Raw genomic sequence first — 20,071 nt, 5'->3', positions numbered from 1 at the left:
GCAGGCTTGTTGCTACTAGCAATACCGACTCGCCACGCCTTTCAGTTTAATAAAAACAAAATTGTGTGAATTACAGAAACTAATATTAATGAAAAAGATAAAGTGACAATCGTCCATGTCGTGCATCAACTTGCAAAAAGCAGTCTTCTCACAATGATAGCATGTCGTTTCACACTTAGAAATAAAATCTTTTTTTTATACTGTCATCTTAGATGGCATTCCGGTGCTCACTTTCTTATTTTTATATTTTTTTATTGTGATTTGTTTTTTTAAATATTTTTTTTATTTTTATAATTTTTTTTAATATTAATCTGTTAAAATGATCAAAAATACACCAAAAACAAATCATATTTAAAAAAAAATGGTTGGGTCATGGAAACAAACACCCTTTTTGTTAAATGAAATGCCAAAATAATCCATTGAGTGTGATTTTTAAAAAAGTTATCTCAATTCAAAAATTAAAACTTCAAAATATAATTTATATTGTTTTTAAATATATCTTTTCAGGTAAAAGATTTTGGGTTTGAAATTTATATAAAATTATCACTGTGTTGTACTTAATTTTATCTAATAAAATAAAAGTGACGAGATTTAAACTTGTGACTGCTTAGTCAATAAAACTTTAATATTATATTAAAAAACTATCTTAATTTTAAAAAAAGCATGAACTATCAAGTGTGATTCTATAACATGATTCATTATCAATGTTCATGCCAACAACTTAATATATTTTTATATTTAAGGGTATGTTTGATAGCGGGCTGATAAGATTAATTTTTATAAGGAATTACACATTAATTGTTCAGATTACTGGATGCAAAAAAATTTAGAGGTGAGCTGATGTAGAATATTTAGCAGTTTGTTTAAAGGATCAGATTCACATGCCTTAGTTTAAGAGCTAGATGGCATGCTCAGAGTGGTAGGTTTATGGGACAAATATGATTGAAGGTGTTATAGCTTTAAAGCAGTGATATATAAGTAATAAAAATCAAAAGTGTAATCAATTGAATAAAATGAGTTGTAGCAATTCACAGTGTTTTATGAAAAAAGCTACAGTGTTTTTCTTAAATAATTTAACATTTTGCTATATGGTTTAGCTTTTCTATTAATAAAAAAAAATTACAAAGCTAAATTCTCAATCAATTCAATATTAAAAACAAAATCGACAAAGATAATTTTGAAAAAAATCATAAAAAAAAACAAAAGAAAAAAAAACTATATAAGAAAACACTGTAGCAATTTATAATGTTTTAAAGAAAAAACTACAAAACTAAATTTTCGACCAACTCAACATTAAAAAAATAAAATCAATAAAGATAATTTTGAAAAAAAAATCATAAAAAAACCAAAACAAAAAAAACTATGTAGGGAAACACTGTAGCAATCTATGGTGTTTTGTGAAGAAAGCTATAGTTGTAACTCTCAACCAGTTCAATATTAATAAAATAAATCGACAAATATAATTTTAAAATAAAATCATAACAAAAAGAAACTATGTGGGGAAATACTGTAGCAATCCACAATATTTAAAAAAAAACTATAAAGCTAAACTTTCAACCAGCTCAATATTAAAAAAATAAAATCGACAAAGATATTTTTTGAAAAAAATATTTTGGGAAACACTGTAGCAACACAGTGTTTCATGAGGAAAGCTATAGTTGTAATTCTCAACCAGTTTAATGTCAAAAAAAATAAAATTGACAAGGATAATTTTGAAAAAAAAACTAAAAAAAATCATATGGAGAAACATTGTAGCAATCCACGGTGTTTTAAAGAAAAAAACTACAAAACTAGATTTTTAATCAGCTCAATATTAAAAAAAAATCCACAAAGATATTTTTGAAAAAAATTATAAAAAAACAAAAAAAAAATATCATAAAAAAACACGTGGGGAAACACTGTTGCAATTTACAGTGCTTTGTGAGGAAAGCTACAGTTGTAATTCTCTATCAGTTTAATATAAAAAAAAAATTAACAAAGATAATTTTGAAAAAAATCTTTTAAAAAAATCATATTAGAAAATACTATAGCAATTTACAGTATTTTAAAGAAAAAAACTACAAAAATAAATTCTCAATTAACTTAATATTAAAAAAATAAAATCAAGAAAAATATTTTAAAAAAAATTATAAAACAAAAAAATATAAAAAATACTATAACAATTCATAATATTTTATAAAAAAAATTACAGTGCTCCTCTGGCAGGGTTTTGTTAATAAGTTCGACGGAGTTAAACGAGTTGCAGTAATTACTCTTATAAAAAGTAAATTTCGTTTTTAGCCTTGTATATTAAACACAACCATATTGGAAAATTATTAGTTTCTCCCGCCCGAGTGAAGTCTTCCATTCTTCGTGGAAAACACAAGGATCGATAACTAAAGTCCAGCAGAGCACAGGGCCCACGGGCTGTCCATACTTCTGTTTTCTGATCAAGTTGATTGTACCCATCCCATACATACCAGGTTTGACCGAAAGCAGCACCTTTACTCGGGCTTTCCAAATAGCCCATATACACAAACCAAGCTTGCTGTTCAAACTTCAAACCCATGGCACGTGGACTTCCCGGATGTTATTACATGCATAGTTGTAAAACTCTGACTAACTTCAAACCCAGTTAATTTTTAGAAAAATAAAAAATAAAAAAAGGGATAAATTTTGATTGTTCAGTAAAAATTTAGGTTGACCAGATCAACTTTTGTGCTGATCCGGTTGAAACTCAGTTTTTAATTTTTTATTATTTTATTTTTTAAAAAAATATTTTTACTTGGGATAATCCTTCCGTCCCATAACAAAGTCTTGCTCTTAATTGATTTCCAGATAAGTTTTATAATTATGGTTGCAAGTAGCGGGTGAACATCATGAAAAATTGTCATGCATTACCTAATTTTATCATACCCATTTAGCAATTTGGGTTATCCGAATTCTTCAAAAGCATTAAACATTCATTTTTTTTTAGGGCTAAAATACTTAAAAAAAATATTCGGAAACTTGGGCCATTGGCTACATAAGTCAAGGAGCTTACGTTTTTTTTTCAAATACTCGTCAGTTTTAATGATTTAAAGATATAAAATATAAATTCGGGTACCATAACTTTTATGGGTCTTTTGTCAAATTTACCCGAAACAAAAATTGGTGATAACCAAAAAGTTTTCAAATTTTTCTGACCTCATCTCATTCGAGTGATTTGGATTATTTGAAGAGTACTTTAGTCTACTTATAATTAATTAATTTCAGACAGTGTTAGTTTGATGACTCGCGTGTTGTTGTAGACGCGCTCAAGTATACGAACTACTAGAGGACAAAATGCAAACCATTTGAAACGTTTTACTTAAAACATGAAAGTTATTAAACTTGGAGACTAAAATATAAACAAAGACTCCGGCTAATTAATAATGTCTGGGACGGTTTTTGTGCGTGTTCATGGTACAGTAGAGATTGTTTTTTAAAATAATTTTTATTTAAAAATATATTAAAATAATATTTTTTTATTTTTAAAATTTTATTTTTTTATTTTAGGATATCAAAATATCAAAAAACTATCTCAACCCAATAGCTTAAGTTATTAGGTGAGGTACTAATATATGATTTCTATTATTTTTTAACACACCTCCTTAAGTGAAAGTCTTTTGAGCTTGAAATTTACACAGCCTCACATTACCTTGTGCTTAATTTTTATCAAATAAATGAGAATGGTGAGATTTGAACTCGTGACCGCTTAGTCATCAAGGCTCTGATACCATGTCAAAACTTAAGCTTTCAAGTGATGTCTTAATATATGATTTATATTATTCTCTAATACAAAACACCAATTAACAAAAATTAATTTGAAGCCAAAAAATTAAAATTTCTTAAAAAATAGTTAAACCACAAACACTATCTAATCAACTAAATACCTCAGTCATAATCTACACAAACGATGAAAGAAAATAAAATGTTGGTATTGTATTTATATCTGGAGAATATAATTAAAAGTAGAAAGTTTTATGTTATGTAACTAGGATATTCAAGATTTTACTCTCTTTTTATCGTCACACGTCACCGAATCTAATTTCCATTAAAAAATATTTCGGTCATTCTACATGTTTTTTCTTGTTAAGGAATTATTTTTTCTTGTTTTTAAATACTATTCACCAATAAAATATTTATCTGTAAATACAGAGCTGGAATAATCCTACCTAATATTTTTTTAATGCAGGCACTGCTCATCCCTCCTCCCTCCTCCGTCCACCGTCCTCTCCAATTTGCCATGAAATTGAAACACACTCCAGCAGATTCATCATGGAGCTAAACAGCTACGATTCTTGACAGATCCAGAAAGCTGGAGTTTAACTGCTGCAACGAGTCCAAAAATCTCTGAGGAGAGTAAATTGTTTTGGCACATTGCTTCAAAGAAAGCGACTCCCTCTTACTTTTTCGCCACAGCACATTTCTTGCCAACTTGCATCAGTTTAAAGATTCTGAATCTATCAATACAACATTTAGCCAAAGATTTGATGAATCTATCGTAGTTATTGTTCAACGAGATCATGATCATATGCCAGTTAATTAACTCATCTTTTCACTTTAATTTCACAAGTCTTGAAGATAATCCAAACACCATATCACATCTCATTCATTCTTCACCTTCTTTGCTCGTGGGTGCTACTGCTTTATTTCCCATTATTAGTTGTTGAAAACATTTTGGACATATATGGAAAATTGCTCCTTTTCTCATGTTCATGGCCTCTTGCTATCCATAGTTCACTTGTTTTTTTCAATATTGGAAAGAGGAACCACCATCTGGACGGTGTGATACTGGTATGCATATTAATTTATGTTTATTTCTTGAAAAGTGGCTAGGCGCATGACACTTTTCAAACTCATTTATTTTTATTTACTGTTTAGAAAGTTGTTTGGTGAGATATATTTTTCAATTAAAGAAAACTTTCACTTAGTTTTCATGGTAGTGTAAAAAATATAAAATCTCATCAATAAAAATCAACCAATAAAATCATATCATGTGGTATTAAAAAAGAATCTAAAGGTCCCTACAAATCTCTATAAATAGAAAATCTCAATCTAAAAACAAAAAAATACCGTGAGATATAATTTTTTTTCAAGACAAGTTCTTAGAGTAAGGAAACTTTATCTTAAAAGTTCTCAACCATCCTTCATCTATATTTAAAGTCTAAAAAATACAATTTTTTTTATCAAATCTAAACACTTCATAAGAGTTATTATTTATTTTCTTCGACTTGCTCCAAAGTTGAAGCCATAAGCAACTCCATTACAAATCTTAAAGATTTTTTTAATTGCTATTTATTTTATTTGAAATAATTCATAAAATTTGATTTTTTTTCAATTTTATCATCCTTTATCTATCATATTCGATCCCTATTCTTTTTATCAATATTTATTTTATTTGAAATTGTTTATGAATTTTTTTTTCAATTTCATCATTTTTCAACTTTTTCACCGGTTAGATTCAATCCCTATTATTCTAATTTTTATTTATTTTATTTGAAATAATTTATAAAATTAAAATTGTTTTTTAATTTCATTATCCTTCAACTTTTTTATCTCTCACTTTCGATTCCTATTATTTTAATAAACTTTAAAAAATAAGTTAGTTTTCAATTTATTTTTCATGGCATATTCAAATACTAAAAAGTATTTTCCAACTCATTTTTTATGACAATGCCAAACATAAAAAAAATAATACATTTTTCAGGAATTAACTTTTCTTGAAAATCACTTTTTTAAAAAAACTACTTCTCAAAAAAAAAAAAAAAACCTAGTGGTGACCAAAAGTTAGGTTCACTCCTTTGTTCCGTGCAAAGTTGTTAAATGCATATAATAGATAGGACATATCAACCTAGGTTGGTCTAAATTAGTTAAAACAATGTTGTTTTGAAAAGAAAAAATAAAATTAAGTTATGATTGAATTATTAATTGACCAGTTAGATCATTCATATTAACCCTAGTCCATTTCGAGTAGAGTTTTTTAAAACTCAAACCATACTAGTTAGATCATTCGTGTTAATCTTATTTTATTACAAGTCTGATTGGTCGAGGCTCGGGGTGACCTACTAGCCCGCAGGGTTTAATAATATATGTGGTTTCCTTTGGCGGGAAGCTGAAAACGCAGCCCAAAAAAATCTGAAGCTTGATTCATTTGAGATGGCAACAACATATTGGAGTGGGACGCGTGGCACTTGGGCTTTGTGTTATTGGATTTTGATTTTCAGACATTTCAGGAAGGGTATTCCCGTAAGAAAAGCAAGATGGGAAAGGAAAGGGACGTTTGGACTTTGTAAGAGGAGAGTCAAAGATGAACTCTTTTGAGTTTGTGCACCACAAAGAGGTTAAAAAAGAAAACAGAGGATAAATAAAGGCTATAGAAAGCAGGGGGTGCGCGCGCGTACATATATGGAGGATTGCTACAGTCCTCCTAGAGGAAAAGAGAAAGAAAAGTTCAAACAGTGAGGATCTATGAGTGCCATCAATTCAATTAATTGTGTTTGGACTGTCATCCATTTACTCTCGAAACAAAATCCCTTTCCCTCAACATCTGCACCCACTTTCCCTTACACGACATGACAATTTTCTCACCATGCGATCATGCTCCTCATCCTTCCCCTCTTTTATCCCCCTCACTTTGCTCTCTTTCTCGAGAAAAAAGAAAAAGGAGGATGGAAAAGCAAAGAGAATTACTCTGTAGAGCCATAAAGTCATGAGCTAAGTATATGTAAAGATGCCCATCTAAATCTAGTTGGAGAATATATTTCAATCCAAACAATGATGCCTTCCATCACTTTATTTGGCACCATGCACACTAACACTAAAAGGGCAGTAACAATGGAGCATCAACGATCCCTTTCTATCAATTTCCAAGCTAAAAAGGTTTCCAAGCAAAACGAAAACTAGAGTATAGAAATATAAAGTGATTAGCAATATAAAGAAGGTGAAGACGACACCCTTCCTTTCTCTATCTAATTTATGATTAACCTGTGATGGTTTTTGGTGCCACATGTCATGACTTTTCTCCTACCGACATGTTTGGCCCCGATCCGACCCCCTTGATGAACTTCCAAGCACAGAAAATCTCTCTCATTGCTGTTGGATATCGTAGTTCTTCTATTTACGTTTCGAAGCACAACCGTAGGATTTCCCGGGCTGAAAGAGCTAGGATCAAGGAAGAAATGCATGGAAACAAAAACCCATTATAATTAAAACGGTGAAAATACAACAATGAGAAAAGGAAAACCAGGGATCAATCAAGGAGTATATATTCGAACCAACTGAACATTATCTGTGCTGGGAAGTTCATTAGAACCAGTTGAATCTCATTAAGAAATCTAGGGTCAAATCAAGGAGTATATATTCGAGCTAGAGGACCTGTTTGCAAAAAAGAAAAGCACTCAGGGACGGAATTGAATATCATAGAACGAGATTTCGTTTACTGCATGCTACAATTCTTCGAGCATATTGTAAATTATACCAGCATGCAAATCAAATATAAATTTCCTGGCTTCACCCTTGTTGATTTTGATTAGGTAAATCGGATTATTAATTAAAACCCTAATTCAGTTAATATCTTCTGGATTTAGCTAAAGCCCATCTCAAATCAAATTTTATAAGTCGAGTTTTTGAAATCAACAGGTAAATTAAGCTAGACGGAACTTAATGTACATCCATGATTGTTTGCATGGAGATGTTAGCGGGTCTAAAGCTACAGTTTGTAGTGTTGTGTTGGGTGGTGGATGCAAAGGCATATAATACACTTACGATGGAGTTTGGTGTGGCCCATAAACACGTGCAAATGATGACATTTGTCTTCCCTAATGATGGATTCCCACCGCTTCTTCCACTGTGTGGGACCCACTTCTATCATGCAACCCGCCTTCACATCCTCTTTGACCACCAAATTAAATCACATATCACAACCAAATCAGATACTCCATATCTTTGCTTCTCCATGGAAATGCTCTTTCACCATGTGTTTTTCCGGTGATGTCAGCCTCCCATTATTCTCACCTCCCGTACATGACTCTTAGACACGGTGCTCCACCTCAAAAAGTAATTAAATTAATTAAAAATTACCCATATGTTTTTTTTATAAACGTAGATGTTAAGACATATTTCAACTAATCTCAGGGCTTCTAAAATTAATGACTATATAAGTCTTCAGTACTTTTAAAGGGACTCAAACTCATGACTATTGGGGAACAAATCTAAAACCTGACCAGTTAACCTACCCTGGTTAAAAATTACCCATAATTACTTTGTTTAGAGGTTGTGATTTAATTCATCGGGGAAAATGATTAGGCCTAGATTGAGTTTGCATTTGGTGAATCATGGCAGAAACTTTGAGAGACAAATAACCAGCGAGCAATTCTCTCGACGTTGTCGTTTTATAGGTTCAGCAGTCATTTCTCTGTTAATAATAAACATAGCGTATGATTATTGTAAAAATATAAAAACAGTAGGAATATGGATTTGTTTAGTCAAGGAGATAAAAATAAAAATAAAAACATAAAATAAGTTAATTTTTATAATAAATTTATATATTTTAAAAATAAAAAAGTATAAAGAGACATGTCTTTACCGTCGCTTGCTATCTATCTCTATCTATTTTATCTTGAAAAATAATTAAGCTTAGATATTAATATGCATATTTATCTAAAATTGATGTTTGGAAAAAAATTAATACTTTGGTAGCCATCTAATCATTTCTTTTGATTTTTAATGAGCTCACATAATTAAGAAGGTTTACGTCTTTTATTAAACTAGTCTACATTCATAGAGGTACATGTTGTCTAATGACAACAAACAAGCGCTAATTTTACAGTAGAAATTGCTTAATCTTTGTTTGATAATTAATTATTTTTCTCAATTCAACAGAATGTGAAAGGTTTGGTTTGTCTCAAAACTCCCTCCTCCTTCTCCACTCAAGTGTTATTATTCTATAAGCAACTGTTATGCTATGGTTATGGTTAATTACCCAAAGCTTCTATGCATGGCCTATAATCACCATTGTTGTAATATCTGGTTGAGATACAATAAAAAAAAATCATGGGTTATCTTGGGTTATCAAGTTGTTAGGTTAACTTAGATTATTTTTTTTTATTAAAACAATATCGTTTTATTTTTTAAAAGTGAAGTTGATTCAACTAAGTCTGGAAAGAATCAGCCAAGTTATATATTAAAATTAAAATTAAAATCAATATCTTTTTATATATAATTCAATATAAAAAACCATATTAAAATACCAAGTTTGGCTCAAATTAAAATTTAATTTATCAAAGAACTATCTCAATCTAAAAACTTAAGCTATTAGGTGAGGCTCCAAGATATGACATATATAATTCTTTAACATGCATCCTCAAGTGAAAGCTATTTGGGCTTGAAACTTGCATAGACACGCACACACACACACTATATTGTGCTTAATTTTTATCAAATAGAATGGGGGTGATGAGATTTGAACCCATGACCACTTGATCAACAAGGTTATGATATCATGTTACATACATAAACAAGAGAGCAAGAAAAGAGGTAAGTCAAAGTAAGAAGTGAATGATCATAGTGAGATCGTACACAACCAAATTTCCTTAATGACAAGGAGAAATTTTCTAACCATTAGCGAGGAGCTTACTTTAGCCAATACAAAGATTTATGGAGTTGACATACACGAGTGTCACCTGGTAAGAGATAGCTTGAGGGAGGAGACATATAGATTTTTTTCATATAACTCACCATGAAGAAATGCATTATTCACATCTAATTGATGCAACTCCAAATTTTGAGCAGCAGTGACAACAACAACAACCAATAAACACGTAATAATAGTTAATTTTACAATAGGTGTAAAGGTTTTGGTATAATTCAAACCTTCAATCTGTATATATCCTTGAACTACCAAACACGCTTTGTAACGCTCAATAGAACCATGTAACTTATATTTTATTTTATATATCTAACAAGAACCAACTTGTTTCTTCTTTGAAGGCAATGACACTAAACTCTAAGTAAGATTTTGCTCTAGAGCATAAATTCCTTGTTTTATAGCCTCACACCATTTTGACTCTGTGACAGCTTGGTAAAAGGATTTAGGCTCACTAATAATGGAAATATTAGCAAGAAAAACTTGATGAGATGGAACAAATCGAGAATAAAACAAGTGTCATGATATAGGATAAAAAGTACATGAAGAAACTACATTGGATATAGGTTATGATGACTTATCTACTCTAGAAAGCTGACACATATAATCATCAATACGAGAAGGAACACGACAAACTCATCAGGATCTTGATGTGTTAAGGAGCTCTTTAGGGAACAACAACATTTAGTTTTTTTTTAGGGTTGTGAGATTGAAAAGGAAATTGATTTTTATAAAAAAATGACATCTCATGATGTAAAAATTTTATATGATTCCATGTCACAAACTCTACATCCTTTTTCCTCACAGGACAACTAATGAAAATACATGGCTTAGAATAAGGAGCAAACTTATCATTGAATTGATTTTTATCATACAAATAACATAGACAACCGAAAATACATAAATGAGAGTATGATGGAGGCTTTGTAAATAACATCTCATACGGAATCTTACCAAATAATTTAGGTTTAGGAGTATAATTTATCAAGTAAGCGGCAATCAAAATACATTCACCCTAAAATTTGATTGATAATATTGCTTGAAATCAAATAGCACAAGCAACCTCTAATAAGTGATGATGCTTCAACTCTACTATTTTGTTTTATTGTGGGGTATTAACACAAGATGTTTAATGTGAAATACCATTAAGAAAGAAGAAATTGGACATATGACTAGCAATAAATTTTAGACTATTATCACTTCTAACTAGTTTGATACTACGATTAAATTGAGTATTAACTATAACATGAAATTAAATGAAGTATTTTTGTGCTTCTAACTTGTGTTTTGGGAGCTAAACCCAAGTGCATCTTATACAATCATCAACAATTATAAGAAAATAATGAGCACTAGAAGTATATGGGGTTTTATTAGGTCCCCAAATGTCACAATGAACCATATTAAAAGGGAAATTAGACTTATTTTTACTTTAAGGAAAAACATTTTGAGTTTGTTTAGCTCGATGAATTTGTTTAGCTCGATGACACACATCATAACATTTGTTTAGATTTTTAAAAGAGACACAAGATAATTCAGGATTTAATGACAAACGATGAAATGAAATATAACTTAACCATTCATGTTATAAGGTGAAAGTGGAAGAAAGAGATGTAACTGCAACAAATGGTAATTAAAGCCCATGGAAGTAGTATAAGTCATCGCATAATTCACCCATTCCAATCAGTTTCTTTGACTTAAGGTCATGTAAGACACAAAATGATGGAAAAAATATGATTGAACATTGAAGCGCTTTTGTCAATCTACTTATTGAAAAAAGACTACATTTGAAAGATGGTATATAAAGAACATGATTTAAAATCATATTTGACAATTTAATTTGACTAATAGAGTGCATAAAAACAAATGTCCCATTTGGTAATTTAATAGGTCATTAAATGAAACATGTTCCATTTCAATTATAATGAGAGAGAGAGGGGGGGGAGAGGGAGAGGGTGCATCACATGTAACATGTGCATAGGCACTATTTTCTAGGATCCAATTTGAAGTATCATAAAATTGGGTGACCTTGCCAACAAAGTTTGATATATTCTAACTAGTAGAGGGAAACAAGGACATGAGTTATTCATATTGTTCTTGAGTGAGACTAAAACCATTACCCGTAAATTAACTTGAATCTGCAATAGTGTCATTAAATAAAACATGTTTTTATTTTTATTTTTGAGGTTTTTGCTTTGCTTTTCCAAATTTGAAGTTTTTGCTTTGTTTTCCCAACCTGAAGGATATCCAACCAGTTTAAAACATTTTTTTTTGGAATTTTTTGATTTATCACACTATATGCATTTTAATTTGTTTATCCATCCTTATTGATTTTCTTTTGGTTATTTTCCTATGAATTCCCTTGTCTGATTGTTGAAGGGTCTGATAACAAAGGTTGTTGTCTTTGTTGAATGATCGTGATCAATTGAAGCAATGGATAATTGCTTCTATTATTTAGTTACAAAATCATATGTCTTGTTGATTGAAGGAAAAAGGTTCCATATTTAATATTTAAGATCGAATGATTCCATATTGATCATTCAGTCCCATGAGAAATTGATGAACCCTTTCTTCTCCTGTTCTACCAAGATTTCTTTTCCAACACCACATGTACATAAAAGAATGGTAGAAAAAGTTGTTGATTCATCCCAAAGACCTTCTAATTTGATGTAGTAGGTTGCTATAATAAGATCTTTTTTTTATGCCAGATAAATTTTACGTTTCAATTCATGAATACACGGAACATTTTCTTGAGAGAAGCGTTCCTACAAATCTCCCCACATCTTATATGTTGTATCTACATATGTAACACTATCATGTAGTTCTAGAGCCAAGGCATTGGAAATCCAATAAATTACCGTTGAGTTATGTTTTTCCCAAGCATAGGTTTCTTGGTTATTCTCAATTGGTTTGGGTGAAGAGCCATCAATAAAACACAACTTATTTTTGGCGGGAAGAGTGTTCATCATAGCATGCCTCCATATTGGATAATTCTCACCTTTGAGAAGATAAGAAACAAGAATTGTACCTTTATTATTAGAAGAATTCAAATAATACGGGGAAGATGAATTATGTTCAAATATCAACTTTGATGATGAACTTTTGGATGTACTTGAAAATATTTCTCCACTCGTGATGGTTGGGGATTTTAGAATTCAAGGATCATTATTGGCTCTAATACCAAGGAGAACATATGATCTTGAAGAAAATAGAACCTAAAATAAGAAGGAAAAAAATATTAAATTCTCCTTATTCTCATTCTATTACAAACAGAAGAATATATACAAGTATATAGGCCTACAAGTTAGGAGAAAAAAAAATCAGAAAAATAAGTAGCTAGTTTACAGAGGATAATAGCTAATTTGCATAACATAATTTTAGCCTAAATTTTATAGATTTACAGCTAATGATATATAAGGTAATATATATCAAACAATATTTTCAAGATTCAAAAGCTCGAGAATTATCTTTGTACATGTTTCTCCGTGGAGGATCCTGGTACTTTTAAGTACTTTCTTGGCTTAAAACGTGCTTGTTCTTCTCGAATGATATCTCTTTGCCAACACAAATATACTCTTGACCTCTTGAAAGAAACTAGGATGGCTGGTAGCAAACCAACTACTTTTCCCATTCCTCAACAACATTGATTGTCTTCAGATTGTGGTGAACCATTAAAAGACTTGAGCCAATACCGTTGCTTAATTAGGTGTCTCATTTATCTAACTATTTCTCGGCTTTATATCACTTATGTAGTACAAATTCTCAATCAATTAATATAAAAACCTTGTCATCCATATCTTGATGTTGCCTATTATGTTCTTTGTTATTTAAAGAGTTCTCCTAATTATGATGTTTTTTCCCCGTTCAAATAGTGATTTTCATATCAGAGCTTATTGTGATGTTGATTGGATAAGTTGTCTCATAATTCGATGATTTATTACCGGTTATTACATTTTTCTTAGTGTTGCTCCTATTTATTTGAAATCCAAGAAGCAACTCACAGTGACACGTTTCTCTATAGAATCAGAATATCACTCTATGACTGCTACAACCAGTGAGCTAATATGGTTACATGGTTTACTTGCTGATCTTTCTTTGCCTTATTCTCACCTAATGCTTCTACACTACGAGAATCAGTCGGCTTTGCACATTGCTGTTAATCCTGTCTTTCATGCGCGCACTAAATATATTGAGATTGGCTTCCATTTCATTCATGAGCACTTGCAAGCTAGCACCATTACTACAAAATATGTTTTAATTCAATTCCAATTAGTAGATATCTTAGCTAAAGCATTGGGACGTGATCACTTTCATTTTTTTCTTCGCAACTAGGGCATTCAAGATTTTCATGCTCCAACTTGGTGGGGGATCTTGAAGATATTGTTTGAATATTTATTACCTTATATATCATTAGCTTTCAATCTTCAAAATTTAGGCTAAAAATATTCTGTGTAAATTAGCTAGCTATTTATTTTTATTTTTCTCCTAAATTGTAGGCCTCTATACCTATATAAATTATTTTGTTTGTAATAGAATGAGAACAGAAAAAACTCTGTATTCTTTTCCTTCTTGTTTTAGGTTCTTTTTTTTTTTTAAGATCATATTTTCTTCAGAACTTCAATCAAGTTTCAAGTGTCAATTTTTTAAAATCAACCTTTTAGACTAATTCAGATTGAATAACAATGTTATTAACTGCTTAACACATGTAATTGCAAAACAACTTAGAGCTTGTTTGGCACTGTGGTTGCGGGTGCTTTTTAAATAACTTTTCGTGCCAAAATGCATGCCAACGATGTTTTTTTATTTTTTAAAAATTATTTTTGACATCAGCACATCAAAACGATCCAAAACGTACAAACTATATTAAATTTTAGCAAAAAAAAAAAATTTCAAATTTTTTGGGAACGCGGCCACAGCCGTGTTCCCAAACGGTGCCTTAATGTTTATTCAGTAATTCGAGGCAAAATGTTATTTTAATAGAAATACATAAAAGTATCTCTTTTACATTTTTATTTATTTTAAATATTAACAAATCAAAATTATTAAAAAATTCTAAAAAAAAACATCAATGTTATAAGTTTTTTAGATAAAACGGTTTGAAAAAATTTTAATAACCTTGTTATCAAACATAGCCTTACGCTCCGTTGTCCACGTCATGGCTGCTTCTAGCAAAATCTTTTTTTTTCTCAACAACTCCCTAGCTTGCTCATCTAACTAGACTAGGATTTTATGAGGTGAATTTATTAGGTTGTCGTGATTGAAGGGTGGAGGTGCCGGTGTAATCGCTTACGGGTTCTAGGACATTAGCCAAAAACATGGACTCAAGCTCATAGGTTGATTTATTTGTCAACATTTGATATCATTACCCCACGTACTGTCGTCAAGCTAGAATGACACCTGGCCAATAGAATTTAGCCTCAAAGGGATTACTTTTGGAAGTGATCTCTCCTCTTTTTAGAGTACTAGCTATGCTATGATGGATTTTTCACCTTGCAACTTTTTGCTTGACAGTGCAAGTTCGAAGAAGTAATAACCAAAAGAAGCACCCATCAGGCATTCATGGTTTTAACTTTTAACCTTTCCATTATGTTCACTTTTAATTAACATCACACATGTAGAGGCTGTGGATACTCAAAATAGAGGTTAATTTTGTGGGAGCTAATAGTTTAACTAGCAAAGTATACCGTACGTGCTAATGATTTGAGCAAAAAACAGATAGATTTTTAATTAAAATCTAATCCTATTCATACATATGAAAGTGGGATAATTGGAGCATTATTTCCCGTTTAATTGAGTTTTAAAAATAATTTGATGTCCTTTTTTGCTTAAAAGAGAGAAGAAATATGGAGTGGTTTTATTAGAGTATGTTTGGTAGTGTGGTAGTGGTTGCTTTTCAAATAACTTTTCATGCTAAAATGTATGTCAATGATGTTTTTTTATTTTTTAAAAATTATTTTTGACATCAGCATATCAAAACGATCCAAAACATACAAATCATATTAAATTTTAGTAAAAAAAATTTGAATTTTTTAGAAACGTGATTTGCACCGCGTTTCCAAATATTTTCTTAACCATGGTTGTAAATCTTGCATCAAGCTTACAGGTTAACTTGATATTCGTTTACTTCAGGATTTGGACCGGTTTAAATTAAGAAAAAAAACTTTATAAAAAATCTTTTTATTTTAAGATCAACCCTTTTAATTTGTAATACTAATCTTACCTCAAATTTATACGGGATCAGGTTTACAACTATTGCTTAAACCTTATTTTTTCTTTGTATTTGAACTTAAGATTTACAATTAAAAAATCTAAATTTTAGTGGTGAGTTGATGAAATTACTTTATGTTATCCCTCTGAGAAATCTATAGATAAATCCTCACTCACAGCTGAATTACATTAATTTATACAATTTAATGGAGCGATCAAACTTTCTTTCAATCAAGGGGTTGTACTCCTCCTTCAACAATAAAAAAAGGGTGTTTATTCCTTGTTTCAATATGATTAAATTGAGGTGCTCGACCCCACTAGAAACGCTTTCGTTTTGTCATCGGCCCCTTTCAATTAAAAGAAAAAAAGAATTCTTGTGTTCACTTATTTATTTATTTATTTTATTTCCTAGGAATTGGTTGATATATATACAATTATGCAAGTTGTTGGTTCATTAACTTAGACACAAAAGCAAGAGGCGATGAATTAAAATCATAGTCATTAAATTTAGTTATGTAAGTTGATTTGGAAAATTTAAAATTCAAAACTTAATCTTACAAGTTTTTGATTGAACTGATAAAACATTTATTAAACAAATTTTATTAACTTAGCTAGAGTTTTAATAATTCATTTAATTTAACTCGATTTCAATTGAACAAGGTTATTGTCTTGTAAAAAAATAAAACATTATCATTTTAATAAAAAAAATATTGATATAAACAAGCCTTTTAATTATTGATCTAATAATACAGACTTTTTTTTTAAGTAATCGTGATATTGGATTTGAAAACTATGGCTAAAATGACAAGATGTAGTCTAAGGTTTGCGCATGCTGTCCGTGTGGAAACCCATCAAGTTTAGAATGAGCTGTTCAGCAAGGATTGTCCAAATATCACGCCAAAAAATTTGTCAAAGTATTTTGATCTTGTTGTACTGCATTGCAAATCTGCGGTCGGAAGAGAGGGAGAAAGGGTCATGTCAGCAAGGCAGCCAAATCTTTATACTTGAATCTTTGTTCACCGGAAATATTGTATGTAATGAATTTTATCCACAATGAAATTTTTTTTTTATGGGAATTATAGCCTTTTAGATGCATGAAAGTTACCCTAGAGTCATGCCCTAAAGAATTTTTGTTACATCGATCACATGCACTGAGAATGTTTTCCACTGCTATCATGTGGGAAATGACTTTCAGTCCCTCACTCTATGGTCTATGCCTATGAATGTCTCTTGTCCAACTGCTTCCAGAAAAGAGGTGGTTTTTTGAGGAAAAAATACGTCCTCCGAGCTGCATATTCCACCTTAATATCCTCACAAAATCAGTGCAAATTCACAATAGATCATGACTTATCACCACACGACTAGGTCAAGATAAGAAGGTGTGGGGATGTTTTTCCAAACCAATACAAATGTGTTTGAATGTTTTGAAGAAATAGCATCGAGGATAAAAGGATTTTGGAAAATAGCACAATAAACAAAAAAACTACAATAAAAATGAGGTATTTAAACAAGACGTGGTTGAGAATTGTGATATTTAAATGAAGATACCTTTATACTAAATGCTATTTAAAAAAGAAAAAAAAACCACTAGTTTCTGTGATTTTTTTAAAAATCGCATGTGAGAATCACAGATTTTCTAGCTGTGCTACTTTTCAAAAAAACGTTTTTATACGTACTAGCTAGTCAAATTTTTTAAAAAAGCTCTGCTAATTTCTTATAATAAAATTGAAGGTTTCACCACACAATTATTGAAAACAAATTTAGTGCATAAACGACATATTTGAAGTCAATTTTTTAGCAATTACTACCAGATTCTTGTCCATTAGAGGAAAAACATGCTCAGCTCAGTCGAGGTTTCCTTTCAACAGTACTCAATAAACTCTGGTCTGTCCACACTGGCCCCCTAAGAAAATCACAGCTACGAAGGGCAATCATACAAGAAAAATTTACCATTTGGCAAATGTTTGCGATAATGATTCATGACAATGATAATTCTGATTAATCAAGCACATCTGCTGTTTATGTCTGATCACAATTTCTTTGCCCACCCAATCACACGTGCTATATGGAATCGCTTATTGACAGTTCAAAGTGCATGATGCCCGTGATTGCAGTCAGTCGAAATCCTTCTGCAATCCTCCAGTTTCACTGAGAAACTAATCATAATGCACATGACCAGAACTATTATTCTCTCCAAATGTTATTATACGTGCTTATCATCAACTAATCAGTGGTCTGTGAGATAATACATAAATATTTAGGCTATGGCTTGTTTACGCAGTTCATGTCTCCGGGTGTTATTTATACTCTCGCTTCGCTTGAAAAATTATTAGAAAAAAATTATCTTTTTCAATTCATACGGAGTTTAAAATGCCGCAGTACCATGTAAACAAACAAACACGGAACAGGACATGAGAAAGGGGGAATAAATGGGTGGGGTTTGGTGGTTTTTATAGTTTATACTATGTGGGAAATTGGAGCTACAGATCCCAGAGAAGAGGAATTGGATTTGGATATGGCATGCACTACTGAAATAAATATATATTAGGGTTATTTATGTTTTAATTTTTCAACGTTCTCTACCAGTTAAAAGACGACGGCATTCACCAATATTTATCCGTATCTTGAAAAGCAAAGAAGTTCCATTTTCAAGTTTAGGGATTGGAGGAATCTTTTTCATCCTCCCTCTCTCCCTCTCTCCCTCTCTCCCTCTCTTTACTTTATACTGTAATGAAAAAGCTTGAGAGAGAACCAGAGAGGCCACCGAAAAGCATGGACACCTTATCATGAAAGCAAGAAAAAAACGAACCGATTTGACGGGCCAACCCACACGCATAAACACACAGTTACTCACTCACTAACACACCCACACGCTCGATCGATCACACATTTGTGTCACTCACTGTGTGTTAATTTTTGGGTGTCTTTCCTTTTGTTAAAAATATGGAAATCATAAGTCAACCTCCCCTCATGATTTGGTCTTGGTTTCTTCTAAGCACCACCTCATATCCCACTTTCTTTAGCACCCTCTATATAATTACCACTCCCTTTCATTCAGTCCTTCACCATGGGAAGCATGAAGGTGCATCAGTTGGCACGTGGATTTTGGGAGCACGAACCCTCTCTTACGCTTGGTTGCAAGCGTTTACGCCCTCTTGCTCCCAAGCTGGCCAACACAGATCATAGTGTAACCTCTTTCGATCTCAAGAGCTTCATCAGACCCGATAGCGGTCCTAGAAAGCTTGCCTCCTCTGACGAGAAGAAAGATTCCCCTCAGGTACGTCCCCCTGATCATTCTTACCTAGCTAGTTCAATACTATCACTAATTTTTTATTACATCTGCTTGGGTTCTGTGCTAGCTTAATTACTCCAAACATCGAATTAAATTACACGACATATCGTAACACAGTTGGTCAAAGAAAAACGTAAAACAAAAGAAAAAATAGCAAGGCATCTTAAAGTATGGTGGTTTCTTTACCTAAAAATTTAGAAAATTTGATTCATGTAGGGGGAAACGCACCCGGGAGGGACACGGTGGAACCCGACACAAGAGCAGATAGGGATACTAGAGATGTTGTATAGGGGAGGAATGAGAACTCCTAATGGGCAACAAATAGAAGATATCACAGCACAACTAAGCAGATACGGCAAGATTGAAGGGAAGAACGTTTTTTACTGGTTCCAAAACCACAAAGCCCGCGAGAGGCAAAAACAGAAGAGAAACAGCCTTGGTTTAAGCCATAGTCCTAGAACCCCATCTCCCATTACCATTATATCTTTGGATACTAGGGTATGTCACTGTGTCTCAGCAGCCATAAAGACTAAATTGATTCGTGATTTTTTCACTTGGTAAACGAAACGATGTTTTGGTTATAAGTTTATGTATATATTTACTCTTGTTGTTGCACAGGGAGAAGTGGAGAAAGATGAGGATAGTCCATACAAAAGAAAGTGTAGGAGCTGGTCATTTGAATGCTTTGAATTAGAAGAAAGCAGGTCATGTAAAGAGGAGGGAGATAGAACTCTGGAGCTTTTCCCATTGCACCCGGAAGGAAGATGAAGGGGTTTGAAAAACAAAATAAATCTCATTCAATTTTGTTAATTTCATTGTGATGATCTGCTTTTACTTTCTTTCTTTGTTTCGAGAAAGAAGAAAGGCAAGTAGTTGTCTCTTTGTACCCTATTTTCTGACTTGGAACCAAAGCTCTTTGTCACTCTTTA

The 20,071-nt window shown here is 31.6% G+C and overlaps 1 protein-coding gene across 1 annotated transcript; it reads left to right on the top strand.

The window, feature by feature from the left end:
* Nucleotides 1-18,903: 18,903 nt before the first annotated feature.
* LOC133682108 (WUSCHEL-related homeobox 4-like) lies at nucleotides 18,904-20,071 on the top strand. The gene is made up of 3 exons (XM_062105371.1): nucleotides 18,904-19,127; nucleotides 19,359-19,640; nucleotides 19,761-20,071. The coding sequence occupies exons 1-3, from the start codon at nucleotides 18,918-18,920 to the stop codon at nucleotides 19,908-19,910; spliced, it is 642 nt and encodes a 213-aa protein (XP_061961355.1). The 5' UTR covers nucleotides 18,904-18,917; the 3' UTR covers nucleotides 19,911-20,071.

The sequence above is a fragment of the Populus nigra genome, chromosome 2 (genome assembly GCF_951802175.1).
Source record: "Populus nigra chromosome 2, ddPopNigr1.1, whole genome shotgun sequence".
NCBI lineage: Eukaryota > Viridiplantae > Streptophyta > Magnoliopsida > Malpighiales > Salicaceae > Populus > Populus nigra.
Note: the sequence above shows the minus strand (reverse complement) of the source record. Positions and strands in the feature narration are given on the sequence as shown.